The 23,381-nt window shown below is 39.9% G+C and overlaps 1 protein-coding gene across 2 annotated transcripts in view; it reads right to left on the reverse strand.

Annotated features, from left to right (window-relative positions):
• Nucleotides 1–23,381, reverse strand: part of DAAM2 (dishevelled associated activator of morphogenesis 2) — a 175,368-nt gene that overhangs the window by 82,412 nt on the left and 69,575 nt on the right. For both annotated transcript variants that reach the window (XM_054279569.1, XM_054279568.1), the window contains exon 3: nt 14,549–14,638. In XM_054279569.1, coding sequence (XP_054135544.1) covers nt 14,549–14,638 — 90 coding nt within the window. The remainder of the gene's footprint in view (nt 1–14,548; nt 14,639–23,381) is intronic.

A 23,381-nucleotide genomic window follows, 5' to 3' on the forward strand; every position in this document is an offset into this window, starting at 1 on the left:
AGATGTCACAGGACAAGCATGGGTACTCTTGGTATGACATCTATTCATTAGCAACATGACTTCCTTCTCAATCCTGTCTCTTCTGTAGGGTAGACAGCTGACCTTACTATTTTGCACTGCTTAGAATAGGATGGGAATAAGCCACACATCTGATGCTAGAAAGTGTGGGTTTAAAACCTTTCTTGGACAGGAAGCCATGACACTGTTCACTGAGCTCCCTTCTGTATCAATAAAAACAATGTGCAAACACAGATGAAGAATATAAAATGAGGCCACTGTGATATAAATTCCTGTCCAAGCTTGTTCACTGCATCATGTCCAGACACTGCATGCTCAAGTTTATACCTGGGTCAGAAAGAAGTGCATTTCCTTGCAAAAGCCACAGTAAGGTTAGTGTGGTTCCTCCTCTCAACATCTTTCCAATACATTACAGAACTGAAAGATGAGTTATTTTACCTGGTTTGAAAAGTCAGCACCATCACATACAGCTCAGAAAATATTAATAATGGAGTTCAAATCATTAAAAGAAACTTAGAAAATTTTGAAAAAACTAAAATTTATTATTTTTCACAGCACTGTAGCTGTTTGGTTCTTTTTTTCAAACTTCCCATTGAAAAACAATGGTAATTGGAACCCTGATTACAAATCAGTGCTTTTTGGGGGGGGCATTTGGATTTTTTTTACTGACAGTTGACTGAAATTTTAACGTGGCCTACATCAATTAAGATAAAAGCTTTGCTGGATAAAGATTCTCAGTTTCTTGTTGAAGCCCTCTCACACTCTCCACAATAACAGCTTAGCTGCTAAAATGTTCATCTGAGACATGTGGGATTCAGACTCATGTCCACGTTCTGTTTCAAAGTGAAGGGTGTGACTTTCATTTTGCACATAAATATTTTGGCCCTAAAAACAAAGGGGTTTGTGTTTGCTTGAAGGGTAGAAGATGGTTAATACTGGTTCTTCATTTCCCACAAGTGCAACTCTTTTCCCTTCAGTGATGTAAAGACTCAGCTCACCACAACATCTACTATTAGTGCTGAATCAGTCTTGCATCACTTTGCACTGCAACTGACAAAGGTCCTTCAAGAAATTAACATATTGGGTTTTTCAGTGTCTCTATCAGTGAGATCAGCAGAAATAGGAAACATGGGATGCAGACAATTACACAGTACCCACTTACACAGGAAATCTGAATTACAGCCAAGAATCAATCCACATAAGTTGTACTGCACTCTCATTCAAATCACCGTTCTCCCTTTTTTCATGTCTGACCTACTGACTTTCCTTCACTTTAAGAAGTTCAGCTTTCAAGGAAACATTTACTTGTTTATTAACACACTGTCCAATCTATTGGCTATGTCACAGTTCAGAGCAGCCAAAGCATCACAAATAAAAAGTGCTTTCATTAAAAGACACAAAATGTGTTTGATCTGCTGTGGGACAAAATGCTAATTCAGAAGTGGAGCTGAAATGCATGCAAGCTTTTCAGACAGTTTATGCCTCCAAAAAGCCAACCATGTCCCAAGAGATGCTAATTTTGAAACAGCACAGATCATAGGACTGAGCCATTCACTAGACAGATGTGGTCACTGCTCCATTTCTCAGACTTCATGACTAGCATTTACACAAATAGTATCAGAGTTTTGGGAAGGAAGCTATACCCAAGCCTTTTAAGCACAATTTACCCAGATTGAGAAAAACAAACATTACTTCTCTCCCTGGAATTAAGCTATTGATGTGCAGATAATAACCCTTCTGCCACAAAAGCAGTCTACTGCGTAACTTATTACAAGAGAATATTCATTAATGACCAGTTGGAGCATGGAACTGAGGAGTTCTAATTGCCTCTCACAAAGGTCAGATATATCCATACATGCTTACAGTTCACTGCATTATGACACAGGGTATTTTCTTTAACTGATCATAGGATGTTTTTTTTTTTTTTACTTCACTTAGCCTGAGCTCTGCCCTGTTGCCAGTAACTTGACAAACCTAATTATGACTTCTGATGCTGCTTATTAACAATTCTTTCAAATAAATAATCAAAGGTTTCAGATTATTATTTAAATTACAAAATACCTAATACTGTCACATTGTGGAACTCACTGTCAAAACATAAAGTATAAAAGTAAAAAAGGGATACAACTATGAATAATGAGGATTCCTGCTTAGAAAGCATTTCCTAATACTGAAAGAAGCTTCAGTTCTGCAGAAATTCACCAGCCTTTAGAAATTAAAATGGATTATTAGTAAATTTTGAAAGATGGTTGGCTCTACCAGGGTTGTAAACTTTCCAGTCAAGTTAAATATATCATTTTTTTTAACTAATTATGCCATCTCTCACTTTTTTTTTTCTTCCTGAGCACTCAAAGATACAGAATCTCCTGAAGTTTTACCGTATATATGACACATGATTGTAATTTCCAACCTCCTCTAAAACTCAAAGCCACTTCAAATCAATTATTGATAACAGTCTAAGGGTGATGAAGGCCATACTTTTATTTCTTGTCCTCTGGAAAACAGAGGACATCCATTGCATATACACACAGGGAGAGTTTCTCACAGAAAATGGACTAGAATGGTAAAACTGGCAGGCAGAAAAGTGGTCAGTGCATTGCTTTGAGCCAAAGATAAGAATTAGTGTTGTTTGAAACCTCAGAATTCTCAACCACTGATTTTAATTTATATTTTAATGTAGTGTTTAAACCAAGACTAAGCTTACAATAAGCTTATCTGGCATAAGACTAACAATAGATTATTGATGGAGAGAGTCCTTTTTAATGAACTTTATATTTTAGTAGGACTGTATAGCATACATCCAGTTTTAAGAACCCCTCTTCTCTTCGCTCTTCTTTTGGTGTTTTATCATTCTCCTCAATACAGATGGATGTAAACTTGCTGCCAGCACTGATTGCAGCAGCCTCTTCTTATCACTTACAGATCATACAAGCCTGCTTGTCCCTCTTCAAACATATTCAGCCCTGCTATAGGATGGGAATCCCACTATCACCAAGCATTATTTTAGGGGTATTGTGCGTGAAGTGACCAGGGAGATAACCTCGCCCCTACATTTACAGAAATACCTAATTGTACTGCTGAGATTACTGAATTCATCAGTGATCTCTGCCCTCAGGACAAAGCTTTCTTGCCAAATTGAAGTGCAATTATTGAAATGTATTATTGAAATGTAATATTAAATATTGTTTCACTGCTGAATGTTTAGCCTCTGCCATGGAAGTTGTTCTCTCGTTCAGTAAGTTCTCCTGACTCTGTTGCTGCATAAAGATCCTTCTGTAATATTACCTGAAGTCCATGTTAAATACCTTTTATGTGCTCTACTTTTCACATGTGTGATATTTTGTTGTTGATAAGTGTATAATGTAAATAATGAGCTGCCAAATAGGGGATCCATGAATTCCCTGCACTTTCAATGAAAACATACCCAGGAGCCTACCTTTCCTCAGCCCATCCATTCCTTTTGGATGTGAAGGAAAATGTCCACTAGGGAGGATCCTACCGGAATGATCATGCCTCAATCTACCAGAAGATTGAGGCATGATCATTCTGCCCAGAGGGTGTTCAGAAGACAACAAAACATTTCTCATGGACATGGCCTGCTCAGGGTGTGTGGTGTGGATTTAGGCTGCACTCCTGAAGCACAGCTCTGTTCCCACAAACCCGCAGCAAGCTTGAGGTCACATCCCGCAGTAACGTGTGCAATCTGTGGCAGGTGAAGCCAAGCAGCAGTAGCAGGACATATTCTATTGCTTTGTTAGCAAATCAACTCTGCATTGTCCCTTCTACTGTTTACTCTGTGTTTATACAGGTACTGTGTGTACATTTCCATTAACCCCGTTCAGGTTACGGTCAACATTCCATGGACACACAAAGGGACTTTTTCCTTACCCAACCAGCTTACCTTGTCTCCTTTCCAACAGCACTGTTTTAAAATGTATTCCTACCACATTAGAATGTTGTCGCTTGGACTGCCTCCTTCTTCACTTCCTTTCCTCCTCCTCCTCCTGACACTCTTTAGGCTATGTAAAAAGCCACAGAAGGGCCCAGACTGTGTAATTGAGCCTCCCAGTTTATCTTTCTGTCCTACTGTTTATCTCCAACAAGCAATGATTTCAAATCTTTTGTAAATAAAATGAAGTCACCTATAATTCATGGCAAACACCCTGCATGTTGCTTGATGATGGGAATGAAATGTGACTTACTGTGCTCAGAGACACAGAACTACCAAGGACACACCTACACACAGCCAGCAGAGACATTTAGGACAAGTCCTTCTGGAAGCACACAAGAGAATTTTTTAATGCCAAGTTCTAAAAGGTTTCTCTTCACTGTCCGTAACATGTACACTGTCTGTTTTTCCAGTGACACTGCTTGCTTTAGTTCATTTCTGCTTGGGGCCCTTTTTTAAGAATGATGACAGTAAGACAGCCAGGGCAGCCAATGTATTTTTAATTTTTCTCCGTCATTTAGCCTTTCACTGTTGAAAAAAAAAAGTTAGGAGTTGTTGGACAAGTGAACAAAGGAGATAAATACAGTCTGAGTGGCCCACAGCTCTTTAGCTGCTAGCCCAGTATTTGATGTATCACTCAGGGGCTTTATCTCCACCCTTTCCAAAAAATCAGGTAAAACTGTTTCTACCAGCTTTCATTTCTCTCACTCAGTACATCTGCAAAGAGTTTGGGGTACCAAGTACCTTTCAACATGACTGAATTATCATGGAAGAATGTGTAACTTTCACATCAATTAAGGCACATTGATGAAACTCTCACATCTGACTACGATGAAAACTAAACAACTCTCCAGAAAGTAAAAGGCAATTCCTTTCTTTCTCTTCATGGCTGTCACTATATTCTCACAACAACTCTTTACTGTGTCCATTTCTAAACTTCTCACGAAAAAGATAGGAATTCATCAACTCTTCCTGCTCAGTATTCACTAGCTTTTTTTTAAGGCTCATGAACACTCAGTGAAGTTCAGAGTGATCTCTGCCAAATTTGCTTCTCAAACACCACAGAAACATGTTTGTTATTTACACGTTCTTTGCTCTTGCATATCCACCAAAGCAATAATCTGAATGGTGAGAACAGTGCCGTACAGAGTATATGTTATTATCATTATCATTATTGCTATTATTACATGCCATTAGCAGGATGGGCTCATACTTGGATTGTGAAGAATCAGAACTTGTGCAAGAGGACAGACAAGGACAGAACATAATCCAGTGGTATCAGCATTTACATGTACTTCCCATGCAGCAGAACTGGACTGTTCGCCATTATTTTTGTTCTTAAGTACATCGAATTACACCATGTTAGCAGGATGACAGCTGGATAAATGTTTCTCTTTTTTTTTCCTTTTTTTTTTCATGCTAGGGTCAAATCTGCTTCCACTGAGCCCTCCCAAAACTCCCACAGAAGGCGAGCCAAATGCAAAACACAGCATTAGGCATGATGATGACAATTTTCTAACTCAGGACTATTTTGGGCCTGATTTTTGATTAGTGTTGAGTTCTAACTTCAATGGAAATTAGAACTCTACTACTAGCTCACCTGAAAACCACAGACCTGCAAGATGGACACACAAATTCTGCATACTCATAATATCTATAGCAATACCATGGCAAGTTTATGGCATTGACATCTTCAGCAGTCTGACTAAGGAGGTAAGAAGGCATTTTTTTTAAGGAGCAGCTAAACTTTTTTTTGTTGGAGAGGAGAGGGAGGAAGGAACTAAAAATATTCCATGCTGTTCCCATGGGGGGCAGGGAAGAAAATACTTTTCAATTATACATAAATAAATATATAATTTCAAGACCCTGACCCAAGGTAACCTCTTACGCTAGGATAAATAAATGAGTCTGCAACTGTTGGCATTGCAACGTGGAAAACATAAACCAAATAAAGCAGACAACTTGGAAAAACTTATCTCCTCTTACGTCCACTACAATGTGGTCTTTTAGGTGTTACAATTCCAAGCCATAATAATGGTATATCCTCTGAATTGTGCATGCATTTTTGCCTTCTTGACCCTAAACTTACACTTTAAACCATTACAAGAGCGACTTCAAGGAAAATAAAGAGGAGTCTCTAACATCATTAAACCTGCTATAGTGTTTCTTCAAGTACACACTTTGAGGTCTTTACTACAGAAGCAAAACACATGAAGAAACAATTACAGGAGGTCCAAGAGAAACCATAAAAAACAGGCAATGATTCTTCTCAAGCATGCTGACCTGCTTAAAAATAATTGGGCAACATCAACAAATTTATATTATAATTATGCAAAATAAAATTTCTAAATTCATCATATGGAACCATAAAAGTATGAGACGGTGTCTTACATGAATCCCCAGTTTTATTTTTCCAGTGAGAACACATTCTCTGCATTAAAAGATGTAGAAGGTGATGTATATAATTTTAGGCTTTACTTTACATTGTGTTAATGGTGCTGCTCAAATTTGGGAGCTAGTGCTTCAGCCAATGACACACATTGGCAGGTACCATCAATCAAACAGTCTTTCACATTGAAAAGGCCAAGTACACCACTACTCAGGAAATGTGTGGTTTTGCTGCACTGGTGACACTCTTGCAGCATTTTATTGTTTTAAGTCCTGTACTTGTCATAGGCCAGAGTTTCTGAATTTGATTTTCTTAAGCCTACTTGCATTTATAGTAAAGTAATTTTTGAAGTCTTGTGCCTTTCTTCCATACCTAGACTAAAGATACTGAAATGACCCAATGTCAGCATCAAGCTAACAAATCATCAAGCTAACAAATCATTCCAAACATCTGAGCATGAAGTCATTCTGCTAACAGAAAAAGGAACAGATGCTGGTGGGAAAAAAGGAAGTTAACTCCACAATTGCTGGCATTTTCCAAACATCAAGCTGAAGGAATGCCGTGGTTTGCAAAGGGCAACATCCTCCCACTGTGACTTCCCAGCATTATGAGATTTCCAGTGAGCCCTAGGCAAACTGAAAGCAAGTCTATTTTCAGAGAATTAGTTTGAGAGATTCTACATTTCTGGCTGTTTCACCAGAAGCCTTCTAAGCTAAGGAAGTCATGTAATCTTCCCAGACACAAAGAAACCATGGATCCCAGGCACTGAGAGGGAACCAAATAGCATCTGCTACTGCCTGTTTCAAGGAGATGGCCTCACAGCAGTAATACAGGACAGTATACAGGAGCTTGCATGAAGCTTTATTGATGCTCCCTTTCTTTACAGGACCATACAGCTGCTTTCTTAGTTTGATTTATGAACAGTGTAGAGAATGACAAATCAATTTAGGATGGAAGAGGCCTTGAGAAGAAGGGACCCACTCAGAGCTGATGTCAAAGTCTGTTAAGTTTGTTCAGGTCATTGTCAAGGTTTGAATATTGAGTTAAATTAAAATGTTGACTGAAGCTGAACTTCAGCCACAAACTTGGTAGGAAGGGAAAGCATTAGTAGGAAGGGAAACAATTTTCTGATGTACCAAAGACTTCAGATAGAGTATAATTCTTCATATCCAGTGGGGCTTTGCTGACCTTTGCCCTGTGGCCATGAGACGCCCTCATTGATTAATCACCAATACTGCTAATTGAGAGATTGCTTATACTAAGCACTCAAAATTCCACACAGCTTCTTCAGCCCCCTGCTGCCCACCAACTGCTATTGCTGTTAAGCTATCACATGTGCTGTGAGGGTTATCCAGACTTCCCAGGGAACTGAGAGTAAAAGTACCCACCCTCACATGCACTCATACTCCCCTTCAACACTTCCTGCAGAGCTGAAAGAAAATCTCTCATGAAGTCACATCCAAGACTCATCAAACTGTGAGTCCTTACAAATGGCTTCTCAAATAGTGCAGCAAAGCATCCTCTGTGCTCACGTCTACTGCTCCCAGATACCACATATGGAACAACAACTCTAAAGAAAGGAACTTATAAGGGACACATTAAATGCTCCTTAAAGCTATAAATCCATTACCAAAACAGTTTAATATTCCAAATCAATAACAGACTCTAAGAGTATTTCAAAGAGGAAAAAATAATGCAAGAAGATAGAATTGAAAACAATACAACTTCAAACCACCCACTTCATTTATTATGGGACAACCACGTGCTTGGCAGTCTTCATACAGAAAGGATGAACCCCAAAGGGCTTTCGTAGCTCAGAACAGACAATACAAAACCAAAAACCCACACTCAGACAACACAATAGTGCGATCTTCATCTGGCATACTATATCACTAAATGAGACCAGATGAAGAACCATTTTCTCTCTTCTTTAGGGAAAATGTATCATCTCCTGAATAGCTCAGAACTGGCTGAATGGCAGATCCCAGAGGAATCTAGTGGCCCAGGGTCTAGTTAGAGGCCTTTCACTAGTGATGTCCCCTAAGGTTCAATCCTGGGTCCAGTATTGTTTCACAAGTTCATCAATGACTTGGATGAAGGAACAGATGCCTCCTCAGCAAGTTCACTGACAACACCAAGCTAGGAGGAGTGGCTGATACCCCAGAGGGCTGTGCAGCCCTTCAGAAGGACCTCGACAGCTTGGAGAGATGGGCAGAGGGGAAATGACTGAAATTAAACTGTAAGTGCAGGGCCCTGCACCTCAGGAAGAACAACTCCACGGATCAGCACACGGCTGACAGCTGTGGCTGACCTGCTGGAAAGCAGCTCTGTGGAGAAGGACCTGGGGGTCCTGGGGGACAACAAGCCATCCATGAGAAATCAGTGTATCCAGTGGCTCATGCCCTGGTGAGGCACATCTGGAGTGCTGTGTCCACTTCTGGGCTCCTCAGTACAAGAGGGAGGTGGAGCTCCTGAGTGGGTCCAGTGGAGGGTAACAATGATGATTAAGGGACTGGAACATCTCTCTTACTGGGAAAGCTGAGGGAGCTGGGCCTGGTCAGCCTAGAGAGGGAATGATGGAGAGGGGATCTTACCAATGCCTATCAGTATCTGAAGGGAGGATGCCAAGAGGATGGAGTCAGGCTCTTCGTGGTGCTGAGCAATAGGACAGGAGGCAACAGGCAAAAACTGATGCACAGAAAGTTCCACCTAAATATGAGGTAGAACTTCTTTACTGTGTGGGTGACCAAGCACTGGAATAAGTTATCCAGAGAAGTTGTGGAGTTTCCCTCAATAGAGATATTCAATAATGGTCCAGATGCAACCTTTGCCACATGCTCTAGAATAACCCTGCTTGCCACAGATGATCCCACTGGTGGTCCCTTACCCATTTTGTGATTCTGTAATCTCAATATGTATATCCTACTTTAAAGCAGGAACCCGAAGACGTGAACTCCTATCTAAATATATCAAGTGTAATGCAGTCTCTTGCTCTTAGAACCTCCATATGAAGACTTAAATGCAAAGAAAAGACTTTAGTAATAAAAGCCCTGTCAGTTCACTTTAGCACAGAAATATTTCACTAACTAACTGTCTCTCCATCTTAACCAATCTGAAACTATGCTTCACAGTGCAAAACCACAGATGCACAGCAGCCTTAGAGCAAACAGTAAGTGGAGAAATTTTCACTCACTTCTGAAAGCTTTCCCTAAAGGCAAGGAAGACTCCAGATTTTATATTTGCATCTATCTTGTCCTTCATCCCTGGTAGGCTACAGTAATTATATAAAAAGCTGCAAAAGCAGCTTTGAAATCTGCTGGAGGGATCTAAGTATCTTACTCTATATCCAGCTGCACAATATCAAGCTATACTTTTTATGGGGACATTTTGCTGACAATCCAAACCTCAAGGGCAAAGCTCAAACAGAAACTCCCAAAGAAAGAAAAAAGCCCAAATCAGACATGTAGATATTATCTTCAATAATACTAGACAGCCAACATGGGACCAAAGGGGAGTTTGTGAAAATGAGCTGCAAATGGTATAAAAAGACGGTAGTAAAACTACTAGAAGTTGATGTCCCACTAAGACTAGGATTCTCAAGAGTATTTCAAAGCCTATGAGGATGCAGCCCTGATGTTAGGAAAAGAGAACTAAATGCAAAGGGAGGGTGCTTCTTTGTGAGAGAGGTGTAAATCTTTTTAGGAGGACACCTGGGGTATTCTGCACCTGGACTGCAGCTTCAGTGGTTCAGCAGTGATCTGTGACCTCAGCCCAAAGGACTTGGACTCCTTAACGATTGTACAATGCACAAAAGTGCCTTCTACTCTGTCCTTCCTGCTCCTTACAGTGGGCTCACCCAAACCTAGTAACTTCACCACAAGATCATTGTGGAAGAGAGGTAAGTGCCGTAAAGAAAAAGAATGAACAGTGCTTGATCTGAAAATATATTCAGATATTTCAGCATATATCTTAGAAAAAAAAAGGAGGGAAAGGAATGCTGTATGCATCCAAGGCATGTGTATGAAACAATTTAAATCAAAGACATTTTGGAACCAAGGACTTTCCTGACTCCTACTTTCATATCCAGTTTACTAGATTTTATAGTCATCAGGTAGATGAAAAATATAATTAATAGATATTTAAAAAATAATTGCAGAGGATGATGTCATGAAGGATATCTTTTTACTTTCTGCATATTGGCTGTTACAGACTATGGTTCAGGTAAATTTTCCTCAATTTTTATATCTTATTTTGCTATTGTGGAGAATCTCTTTCCCATAATAGAAAAAGTAGCATAAATTTACATATTACAAGTACGCATTTCTTCTCAGATGCCATGAATGTATACTTCCAGAAAGTTTCAGTGTGCTGCTTATTACCTCACTACTTGACTTTAAATAATCTCACTTGAGTAGATAAAGCACAAATCAACTCAAAGCAACTATTCTAGGATACCACTAAAATCACAAGAGTACAAGATAACACTGAAATATTTTGGAGATCTCAATATATTATTAGAATTGAAGAACTGAGATTTTTGTTGGGTTTTTTTTTGTTTGATTAGAAAGAAGCTGCATGATACAGCTAGTCCAGTCTGACTCTACTTTGGAAGAAGCTTTGCTACCAATTTTTTTCCTCAAAGAAAGACAGAAGTAGAAAAAAAACCTAACTTGTTTAACTGTGCAAAATGTGTGCGCTTGCTACTAAAATCTGCTCAGCCAAAGTCAAACAAATTAGTCTCTGGAGGCAGGAAAGGCCATAAAAAGAAAACAACTTTCCTTGCTTTCCAATAGCAATAAGTCTAACAGCTTGTAGGGCTGTTCAGAAGGCAATGAGCTATGCCCTGCACAATGAGGGCTCATTCTTAGAAACACAGGCTGCATCCAAAGCAATGTGTGCTGAAGCACTGCAATACCTGCACTTTTAGGGATCCCAAGATGAGCTTGTTTATAGATGAGACAAACGAGCAAACAATTTTTTTGTTCCATATAATTATTTGATTGCTATTTAATGAGGTTATGTATGTTAGTGTCAGCTCCTGGTAAAACAGCACTGAAGAACACTGGTTTTCTAAACTTTGACATTGGAAATTTGTAAATAAATATATTTGAAATCTTGGTCTAGTGCTTGATTTAATTCCTGCAAAACTCGTATCTGTTAGCAAATCTAGAGAGAGAAGTTACAGAGGTGTTTTTTGTAAGTTTAATTTTCAGCTTATGGTGAGACATGAAGATTATTCTAAACAAAACCAGAATAAAGTACCTGAACTTAGGGAGGATGCTATAATTTGTATTTTCTACATATGGCCTTACTTAACAATATCAGTGGAAGCTCCTTCTACAGAGGAAGAGGCAATCTAAACATGTACTGGTGGTTTGGGTAGGTCAGGGTGCCATCAGTGGTGACTAATCAATGATTCCTCTGATGCAAATCAAGCCAACTGCATTTCCCATTGTCCATCCTGTACTGGTTAATGTCAAGGTATAAAACAGCTAAGATTGGGAAGACATTAACATTTTCCAACAGACCAGCCTTCATTCCTTATAAATAGCTATTCCACAAATGAGAGCAAAGCACCCACCAGAGCTGCTAGCTAGTGCTACTCTTTTAGGTTAAATAATCAGTGATTTGTTTTTAATATTAACGGTCTCAAACATGTACCCAGAATAGCCAAAAGTAACCAAAGCAAGCATGGCTGTGAAATACTGTGTGAATGCTACTCTGTAGGTATCACTCACAATTATGAAATTTCAGTTCAGAATTCAGCCGCCTTTGACTCCTGTGGGCTGTTTGACTGACAAGCTGTGCTCCTGGCACACAACTTCCAGTGCACAGACCTACCCGCCTTCCTCCATTTCTTCAGAAAGGTTTGATATTAGGAACAGGCGGAATGAGTTTTGTAATACAATAGTGACTTTCTGCCACCACATTGGAATCAAATACCATAGAAGATTACATCTAACATCTGACTGCCAAGATAAATGTGTGTCTACAACAATGACTAATCTTCATTTTTCCAAGTGACATTTGCTTATTTAAGGCAGCCCACTAATCTCACCACCTTTAGAGCACATCAGGAAGCTCTGAATTTCCATTATTTTTAGAACTAGAAAAGGCACCTGAGATTAACAATTGAGAACAGTTGGCTCAGTCTGCACTTCTTGACCTTGTAATTTATTTGTTTCTACTTGCCATATCTCAAAGCATAGGGTCCTGCTTGCCAAGAACCCAACATCAGCAAGACAAAGCCTTCTGGGGGCTTGTCCTGGGTGTGTGGAAGCTGGAAGTGTTCTGCCAACTAAGAAATTGGCCCCTTTGTGGCTAAAATCAGAGAAAATTCTTCAGGGAAAAGGGGGCTTTGCTTTCAAGTGAAGCCTGGCACAGGCTTCTCTGTCACTGCAAAAACACAATGATAGGTGGATTAGGTAGCGAGCTAGAGAGAAATGTCATCACCAATCATCTGACTGCCTGTGAGGGAAACAGTGAATAACAATGGACAGTTAAGGTTTCAAGTAATTGAAAGTATCTATAATGTTATGAATAGACATCTGGCAATGGTATCCCATCCCAGTTAGCACATCATTTGGGATAGCTGGAGTTCAGCTAACTGAAGTTGCATTATAAGTGTATTATGAAGATTTTCCAGTATGAAGCTTCTTTAACTTTGGAAGTTTTTAAGATTCTTACAGCAAAGCCACTGCTGTAGAACACAGGGGAAAATGAACAAACAAAAAACCCCAAAAAAACCAAAATTCCCAATGTAATGAGTGAATCCAACCAACATGCTAAATACATTAAAGCCCAAATCTTCTTGCCAAGGCTGACTGGTCCAGGAGGTAAGATGTCTCTAAGACAGCAACCAATAGATCCTCTCCTACCAGAACTGAAAAACCCAACTGAGCTGGCCAGCAAAAATGTCAAGCAGACATTAATCACAGCAGCCTGCACCTTCCCTTCACTTGAAAGCACTGTGTACCAGCAGTAAAAAGGAATGGAGATAGCACGGAAGACAATGGAGCCTAGACTGCTCTTGTGCTCTATTGCTACCTCAAAGCCTCTGTAATTAATTGATTTCTATTAACTTCCCTGCGTGAAGTTAAAAAAAACCCTAACCAACAAAAAAAACCCTGAAGGCAAAACACCCTGATTGGACTAGTTTTCTTTAATTACATGGTAAGAAAGCTCACTGCCCCCACTCAGAGACAAAAAGGCAGCAAACAGCCTCCAGAAGGACCATGAGCAGGATTTAAATCTGCCAGGTTCAGAAGTCTAAACCTCCTCTTCTACCTTCTGTTATGCAGACTTATGTTTAAAGACTGATGCTATATAGCATGATTTGCACACTTGGGAAATAAAATAAACCAACAAACCCACCACAACTTTTTTCTCCTAACATGTATGGCTAATAAATACATGGTATTGGAGTTATCTTGATTTCTGACCTTGTGTTTCCCAGAGAAGCAAAACTCTTCCGATGCCATATTAGTGTAGAAATTCTTTGTTGAGAAGTTTCACAGCAATGACATAACTTATCCATTCACTTGGCCATCATTCTGCCAGCAACAAAATATTAGTGCTATTGATCAACCTCTAATTTATCATCCCTTTACTGGTTTGGCAGAAATTTGAAGACCTTGAAGGGAGAAGTGTTACGAGCAGGTGCTCCTTGCTTTCTAGTGCACTGTGGAACATTTCCTACAAACTCTGGAAGACCTTGATCTACCAAGTTCTAAGACATCACTATTGTTGTGTACTTTACAGGTATTTGAAGACATTCTGAAAGACTTCAGCAATACCTTTTCTATTTCAAGTAACCTTCAAAAGTTTTTAAAAATTCCTTAATGCATTTCCACGATAGCTGTTCTTTCAGCTCAAAGAAAAAACTAACAAACCAACCCAATCCCCCCACAAGCCCCAAACAAACAAGAAAACAAAAAGAACTCCAAACATATAAACGATTCAAAATTAAACAGTGTACTATTTTAAGATGCTAAGACACTCTTCAGAAATCACAAGTACATACATTACTTATCAAAAAATTGTGCCATATCCATGCTGATAAAAATCCTTCCATCACTTACTCATGTTCTTGAGTAAACAGTAGATAAACACATAGCTCAAATCAAGATGCAGTTATGAAGAGGCACACAGAATTTATTGGTGAGCTACTCCATTGAGGACAATAGTAGTACCTTCTTTTTGCTGCAGTAAATCTGCCATTTCTTCTCTGGAGGGAGTGCAAACATAGCCTCTCTGTTCTTGTCTGTGAGATCCAATTCATCCTGGAGATGAGAAAAAGAAAAACAGTAAAAAAACAGTCATCAGCTGCATTGGTAAGTTCTAATAGGTTGAGAGGTTTTTGGATCAGGCATATTTGACTAGCCTTCAATCAAGAGGACTTAACAGCTCCCAAACACTCCAAAGATTTTTGGTTTCGTGATGATTTCCTTGCTACCTTGAATTCTCCCTGTCAGAGCACAGCCTATGAAGAAAGGCAGCCTGAACAACTCCCATGTCAAACTTCCATTACTAATGATGAGTGAAGGATGGGAAGGATCACAGGAATAGGATGAAGTGAAAAACTCAAAGCACTGGATTATGTGACACAGACATTCCTTACGACACTTAGAGAAAGGCTGAAAGTTTGATATATCTTTTGTTTCCTGGCTGGGAATACCAAATTGCTCTTCTGTAGAGAAATTGAACTATTTTCTTTCTATCTTTCAAGCAAAGGCCATGAGACAGTTGTCATGTCATCAGCAACCTACAGGCTGAAATGTTTCTCCAGATGTTTGTTCTCTAAACCACACAGTCCCCATCAAAGACACCCAGCATTTCAGACATAAAGGACAGAACTCCACAGTGCCACATCAGGTTGATCAGAGCAGCATATTCAGTCTCTGTTAAGAAAAGTGAGCTCAGAAGAACATACCCTCTTAGAGCTGAGCCAAGCTTACAATAGTAAAATGAAGGATTATACTGTGATCTGGAACTGAGCACCAAATTCCACAGCTTCGGTTACTCCTCTGTAAAAGGTGAATAACAGCAGACTCTCTTCCAATGCATGTCTCTAAAACTATCAAACAAGAGATTGCTACTTCCTCTGTGTCAATCCAGTACTGACCAGAACAGGGCTCCAATCAAAGCTGCCAGTTTTAGGTGCTAATAAAGAGAACTAAGCAAAAAAGAATGGTCTTCAGGGCAAGCAGACTGTATGAGCAGGGACAGATGAAGATGTCTAAATTAAGAGTTTCAGTAATATAAAGAAAATCTTCCAGTAATGTTTCAGTGAATCAGTTCTGGCAGAGGTTTGAGATTTTTCCCTATGTATTTGAAATATTTGAAGAAGGAAGTGTCCAGAGGTCCTATATCAAGATGACATTGTGGCACTAAAATGCTGCACACACAGATTCTGGCACCCACACTAACCTTGTCCAAGCAGAGACAATACCTCTTTAACTCAGTCCAACAATGGCTAATTTGGAAAGTGTTCAGGGCTGGGAAACTTGTGAAAACAGTGAGCAAAATTGCACACTGAGCCTGGTAGCTGCTGCTGACAGATTTAAAAGCCCACAGAGATTTAAGCTGCAAAAAGGTACAAAAGAAATGCAAACAGTAACAAGGCGAGGTCAGTGCCAGCAGCCCAAGGTAGAAGGAGCTGGAGGGTTATTTTAAACAAGGAAAAGTTTAAAGGGAAAAAAAATTAGCTGTGCAAAAAGAGTGCAAACCATGTGGAAATGTTTAGTGTGAGTTTCCAAACAAGGGGGCAGCCAAGCGAGGCAAGGAGTTTTATCCTTGCTATACACAATTAGAAAACTCAGGCCAGGATCACATTCTTGGGGGGAGAGGGAGAGTGAAACTACATGTAAGGCCTTAAGACAAGCAAAGGAATGCTGCTAGAGGTCAAGCATGTGGAAGGGAAAGGAGGAGCAGATAGGGAATCAGAAATGCCAAGTTTGGAAGAACCACCATAGAAGCCAGAATATACATGAGCTGTCTGGGCTCAGCTGAATTCTTAGAAAAAAACTGATTGTTTTATTGACCTGCTTAATGAATGCTCTTACTTTTTTTTTTTTTTTTTTTTAATACAGTGCAGCTAACTTGGTTTTTTTTATTCCATAGTTCTTTTTCTGGAATCTGCTGGCAGATCAGACAAGTAGCAAAAGCTCTGCACAGAAGCTGAGCACTAAACTAAATGAAGATCTCAAATCAATACAGTTCAAGACAACCATTTCATCGAAAGAATGTACCTGTTAACCAAAACCACCCTGAGGACAGGATTCTGACACTGCAGCTTATAGACACTGCCCTGGATACTGGCAGTATCAGGGATATAAAGGTAAATCTCCTTTCAATGGGACAGTAAGGATATGCAACTTCATAATTTTGCATCATGACACACTTTTCAGGACAGAAGCCTAGAAAGTTAGTTTGAAAGGGTGGAAGATACTGAGGGAAAATAGTGCACCCTGCATTATTGTGATTCAGGAGAGTAGAGGGAGCCAAAAGAACTTTAGAAGTCATCCATTAGCTCAGGTAGCATAGTAACAAGGAAACTATTCAGGGTTTCTAGGCATAAGGGGATCACCAGAGGTGGACCCAAACACACCTGCCTGGAAAACAGCACATGAAAAATGCCTTACCCTTAACTTTGAAAGTTTGTGTGTGTCTTTGTTAGGAGGTAAAATGCTGGGTTCTAACACCCAGGCCAGATGGGCAGGGAGCAAACACAAACACTCAGCAGGGAAAGAAACATCTCCAGAATGCAAAGCAGTACTCAAGCTCCTAAACTCCCTTTCCCGAAGTTAGTGTTCAGCAAGGTATCCCCCTTCACTGAGAAGAAGAAAGGAGTGCGAAGAACTGAAGAGGTCTGCATGTCCTCATCTACCTACACCAATCAAAACCTACCCTATTAAAAATTTTTTTTTAAAAATTTAAAAATTAAAAAAAAACTACCCTATTAAAAAAAAAATCCAAAAAATCCAAGAAACCCTTGCAAAATACAAGAGACATGAGATCTTCTTCAGGAACTCTCCAAATCATTTTACCTCCGCCATTCTATAAAAGATGAAGAAAAGATCACTGTGACTGCATAGGAAAGCCATGGATCTAGCTACAAAAAAAGACCCTGAATTAGGCAGGCTATTTTTCTATTTTGACTTGGGATCCTAATAGATGGCACATAAGGAAGCCTGCTGCCTTGGAGGGAAGCAGGAGGAACAAGAAAGAATAAACTTCAGAAGGGTAATTTTGTTCGCGAACAGGTCATTCTGACCCAAAGATAGAAGCAGATCTGTAAGCATACAGAAATTCAGAGTGCAGAGTTAGCTCAGCGATGGCAAGTGGCTATTGAAAAGAGAAAGGAGTTGCCAAATTCAGCAGGAAAGGGGAAGAACGACATACTGAATGCGGTCATCAAGACTGCTGGGGCTGGAGCCAGACTAAGGAAGCCAATGTGATTGAATGCCCAGGGAGCAATTGTAAAGGGCAAGGAAAAAAGGGTCGGTCAGAACAAAGCAGGGAAAAGTCCCCTCTCCAGCACCTATGCAAGCTTCCCAACAGAAGCACTGTAGTCCCTTCTACACCTTGGATGGGCTCCTCGGTTCCAGCAATTCATGCCAGCGTGACCCTTCTCAACAGAACTCAGCCTCCTGGCTCTTAAAAATGCTTGAAGTTGCAGAAACAGAGATTAAAAGAATATTTGCCAGGTTGGACTGGGGAAGACATAAAGCATGCCTAGTTAATAGTGTGTACATTTCCCTCCTTCATTTATTTCCTATTTTATTTTATCTAGTGGTGGTTAATTCAGTTAATTTTCACTTTCTTGTGGGCATTTTATTTACTTACGTAGATTGAATTTCAATGATAAAACATTTAAAAAGAACTGGAACTGGATTTGAGGTTCAAATGCTTCCAGTCCAGTTCTCAAGCCAAAAGAGAAGATGGCCTCCATTCAAAATGGCTACAACCCAAGGAAATAAGAGACAGAGAGAAAGCAGCAGAACAAGAAGGAGGAATGGGTAGGAAACGTAAATCCAGTATTTTGCAGGATTTAAAACCACATTATGTCCCTTGTTTTTGGGAACATTCATCAGAGCATGAAAGCTGGATTAGATGCTGGGCAGTTCACCAGCTCAGTAATGATACTCAAAGCTCTAGAAAAGCATTTCTCACCTAGACTGGGCAGTTCTTTGTTTAGTGACACAAAATAAAATTAATAAAGGAGAAAAGTAAGATGTTGGTAATGTAGAAGAGTGGTTCACTTGGAGAGAGACCCACTAAAGGTGAACTGTTAACACCTACCAACATGCCTGCCTCTCTAAAGGAGAGACCTCAAGGCCATAAGTACACAGAGAACCACAGCTTCTGCTCTCCAGCATCCCCTGATTTGAAGTCAGAATCACAGAGGCCAAGAGCCCCAAACTTGGTTCTCCAGGGATATTTGGACACTCATGAGAGGAGACATCCTCAGTTTCAGTTTCTCATTCTACTTATCCCAGGTCCATTGGCTGCTGGACTTACCAGTCATGGGGAGTTTCACACTGACTTAAGGTCAGACAGCTGCTTTATTTGGCAAAATATAAAAATCAACAAACCAAAACAACCAACCAACCTTTACAGGCTAGTGGGTTGTTTTGTTGTTGTTGTTGATGTTTTGTTTTAGCCTCATAAATGTTTAATGAGTCATGCACAGCATTTTCAGCATTACGAAACCCAGACTCCTCATATGATATGTCTACTGCAGGCAATAACTTGATTAATATGGGCATAACAAATATTTTGCCAGAAGGAAGAGGACATTTTGCTTATTTTCTTATTTTCAGTTGGATAATTGTCTTACTTCATCAATTTCTTATAATTTCAGCTACAGAGAGTTGCATTAGATTTTTAATTTTTTTACCTGTAGGTCACAGTTTCTCTTACTTATTCTCTTGGGAGAGTATTCTGTCTATAAGCATCCTCTCCAGGCCTGTGTTTCACATTTAATTGCTATCTTTGTGATTGAGAGATGTTAATGATATATAAGCATATTCTGATTTTTTTTAAACTTTATTTCTACCTACAAACATATTCAAGAAAGTATTTAAGCATCATTTTAAAATTATATGCTTTTATGATCCTCAAATGGAATAGCTTTGACATGAAATCAATCTTTATTTTACAACATAGAATCCAACACTAAGAAATAACTCATAGGCAAATAGGCTTCAGAGATGCCTATTTTGACTGTCTGATTACAGCTCTGTTGCATTTATTGGTTCTTTAACAGCTGATGTGTACTCAAGCAAAAGAACAACCAGGTCTTCACATTAACAGGCTCCTTGGGAAAAGCTCCCCAGAAACTCTACTCTTCTTTGTTAAACTCAAAATGGACTTTAGAACTTCCAGAACAGATGAGGGCAGCAGTTATTTGACCTGTGACCAGCACCGCCAGTTTCAGAAGGCTGTGTGAAACGCTTTCCAACTCCCTACCTCAAACAGCCTGGCTGATTTTGTGTTACAGGTGATTTATTGTCTCTTTCAAGACGATGATAATGATGCTACTTGCAATATTTTTGTGCAGTTTGCTCCATCACACCAGCATTACCTTTAATGATTCTTTGTGAGTCATCAAAAAGGAAGACTGAGATTTTACACACTCTAGGACAGGCTTCACAATTTGAAGACTATTTATTATAATAACTTGCCTGGAATGCTCGCTTCAAAAATTTATGTTATGTTCCAAGGGTACATTCATTTTCACATTATACCCACTGTATGAACTTTATTTTAATGCACTGCTCTTACCGTGCTTGCTGTCCATATTCCCATATTCCTTTCATTCCCATGTTCATATTCATATTCCTTTTTTCCTTTCTCTTGTACACACCTACCATTTTTTTTCCCCTCACTAATTTTTTTCTCATTCCCCCTGACCTTTTTCACCTGTCAAGTACAAATGCACTCTCCCTCATCCACCTCATCAATCATTCTTTCTCAGTCTCTTAACAGCACCAAATCCATCCAAGTTACAAAATCAATTACAATGCACCGCTGCCAGTATAAATTCCCTGTCCAGTATGATACCTGTTACTTCAGGCTCCCCAAGGTCATTTATATAGATGTCTGTCACCATGTCCCCAAAGAGGCCACATTCCAGTTCCACCAATGCTCCCAAGTGCCTTAGCACAGCTGACAGTCTTATGCTCTGAACAAATTTGTTTAAATCTTGTACGAAGTAAACAGTGACTATGGCACACCGTGAGATCCTATCCAGCATCCACGGGCAGGCCCCAGAGAAGGTTCATGTTCATGTGTAATTACTTCAAGAGGATTGTTGATGGTGGGTTAATCAATGCTGAAATGCAACTCAAGCAAACACAAGACAGAAGGCACTGACATGCCTGGGACTTTAGAAGAAAGAGAAGCAGTGGAAAGAGATCAGGGGCAAGGCTGTCAGCAGCACACTACAAGCTTTTGGAATAGAGAATCTTATCCAGCATAACTACTACCACTTTAAAAAATGGACCGAGTAGAATCACATTGCTAACACATGACTGAAAGCTGCATTTTCACATTAACAACAGCCCCAGGAACATTTATATTTCTGTTATATTTTGTTTCATGCTGCCTATGCCAGATTCCATTGGCAAATAACAAGCAGGTTAGTCTGGTTGCTCACATTCAAGCCGTGCCCACCAAAAAGGGAGTAGCAGAAATGCTCTTGTCATAAGTCCAGAGGCAGTTGTCCAAAAAGCTGTTTAAGAGATAAGTACAGAGAATGAATAAAGTAATGAACCAAAACAATCTTACTCAGATCTCAGTCTCTGCAAAGAACTTACGAATCCTTCAAATAGAAGAGATAAACCTTCCCTATTTAATCACTGTGTCTACCTCCAGGGGACAGTATAAGCTTGTTCCCCTACAGTTTTCCTTCCACTGTTTTGTTCATTCCAGCTCCCCAGGCTGACTGTAAGAGGTAGCCTGCAGGAAGAATGCTCATTTCCAATGCTGAGGAGGTCGATGAGGCATTCTGAAAGACTGCCTGTCTGAACTGTCAGTGAATGAGGCTCATTTGACTGCACAAACCACCTACACTCCAGTACAAACTGGAGCAATGAACAGTGCAGAAGTTTTTGATCAGTCAACAGCATTACCTCCTACATAGCCAGCATATCTCCAGGTGAAACATATTGGTCAAAAACTCCCACTAGGGCACCTGATTTATGTGCTAAGCCACAGATAACCCATGAAGTAAAAAGCAAAATGAACCCCAACACAAGCCAGTCCCTCCCCTCAAGCTCTTCTATCTCATCCTTACCCTTTGAATAAAAGCAGCCTTTGTAAAGCACACAAGCAGCACACTGTGAGAGGCATGGCAGTAATATTTTGATCAGTTTTACAACTGGTAAGAATTAGGTTCATCATGGTAAAACATCATTGGGTTCCATGTATTTGCATACACATAGTGTGTGTATGTGCAGATATGCATGCCTCCCACACCTTACATACACAAGAACCATACACACAAGGCCTATCACGTAACATCGGCCCATACCCACAATGTTTTATCATTACATTTGTGCATTTGGAAACCACTGTGCACACACGAATTGCTAACCCAGCCTGTTGGCAGAGGAAGCAATGTTTACATTTCAGCTACTGCTACGGATCTGACTGTAAAGCAGAGAAGCAGACAAACAAAAGGCTGTGATTCCCATTACACACTTTTCCTCCTTGCTTTTTCAAAAAGTTGCAGCTTTAAAACCCCTTCAGTACTAGGGGCCCAAATCTCTTGATTCTCAGTCATAACAGTACAAGACAGAAAGCACCTGATGTTTACATACTGAAAGATGTGTTTCTCCTCTACCCTGCCAACACAGAAGTTACTCATTCTTAAGGCTTAGGAGCAGCATCCATGAAAGGCACTGCTTTTTGGTGGAGAAATTCTTCATACACAAAGTCAACTAACATGGCTCCCTCTCATCCCCAGATGTGCCCCTCATTATACTGCTTTCTTTTTCCCTTCTTAATCACTGGTTAATTGATTCCTTGTTTCCTGGAGAAGAGCTAAATCCTGTCCTTCCCCTACTCCTCAAAGTCCTCTGTGACTTGACAGCACACAAGTACACATAACTAGCAAGGCCTGTTGTGGCAATCCTCTCTCACAGGCCACTTGAAACAGCATCTGCTGTTCATTTTTCTGTCCTTCACAGGCAAACCACATGCTTGAGACAACAGTCTGCTGGGCCAAACAGAAAGAGAAAGAATGAGGAAAACCAGTACCTTCAGCACTTCATGCAACAATACACACAGGTGTTTAGAGAGAGAAAAAGATCAAGACTCAGACATGCACTCTCATATGCAGGGCTATAATACAGGTAGAGCAAGAGGGACATTCCATGGATATGACTGGGCATATGAGAACAGTAATGTAAAACAGCTGTCTGTCATCACAGCTTTTTCTGTTAAGGTGGGCTGCATGTCCATGTCAGTGAGTTTAAATGAGCCCAATGAGAGGGACAGGGATGAAAACTGAATGGTCAGGCTCATGTCTAATCTAAATCCCTGCTGCTGCAATTTAAGCCTATTACTTCCGGCCCTATCACCACTAATGTGGTGAGCAGATTTTTTTCCTTCCTCTTGATAACAGTTTCTGAGTCTGTTAAAGACTGTTGCAATGTCCCTTCTCACTGAGGCTAAACAAACCCATCTCTTTCAGTCTTTCTTTGAGGATATGTCCTCTGGATCCCTCACTCCTCCTCTAATTGACTTCTGGCCTTTACCCAGTCAAAGTACATCTTTCTTGAATTGCACTGTTCAAAAGTGAGAACAGTGCTCCAGCTGAGACCTTACCAAAGCTGAGTGCAAAGTTTATTTCAGGCATCTTCCAGACTGCCCTTCTGGGTATATACTCCACATATTCCATAGAGCCAATGACCTTTTTTTTATATATAAAACCCCTCAAAATCTGCATGACTTATGCTCACTCATGCTTAACTATAATCCCTAGTTTTTTCTCTGAAAAAAACAGTTCCTGGCTGC

The sequence above is a fragment of the Melozone crissalis genome, unplaced genomic scaffold, assembly GCF_028551555.1.
Source record: "Melozone crissalis strain CALT ecotype California unplaced genomic scaffold, PUWL_Pcris_2 ptg000027l_1, whole genome shotgun sequence".
Taxonomy (NCBI): Eukaryota; Metazoa; Chordata; class Aves; order Passeriformes; family Passerellidae; genus Melozone; species Melozone crissalis.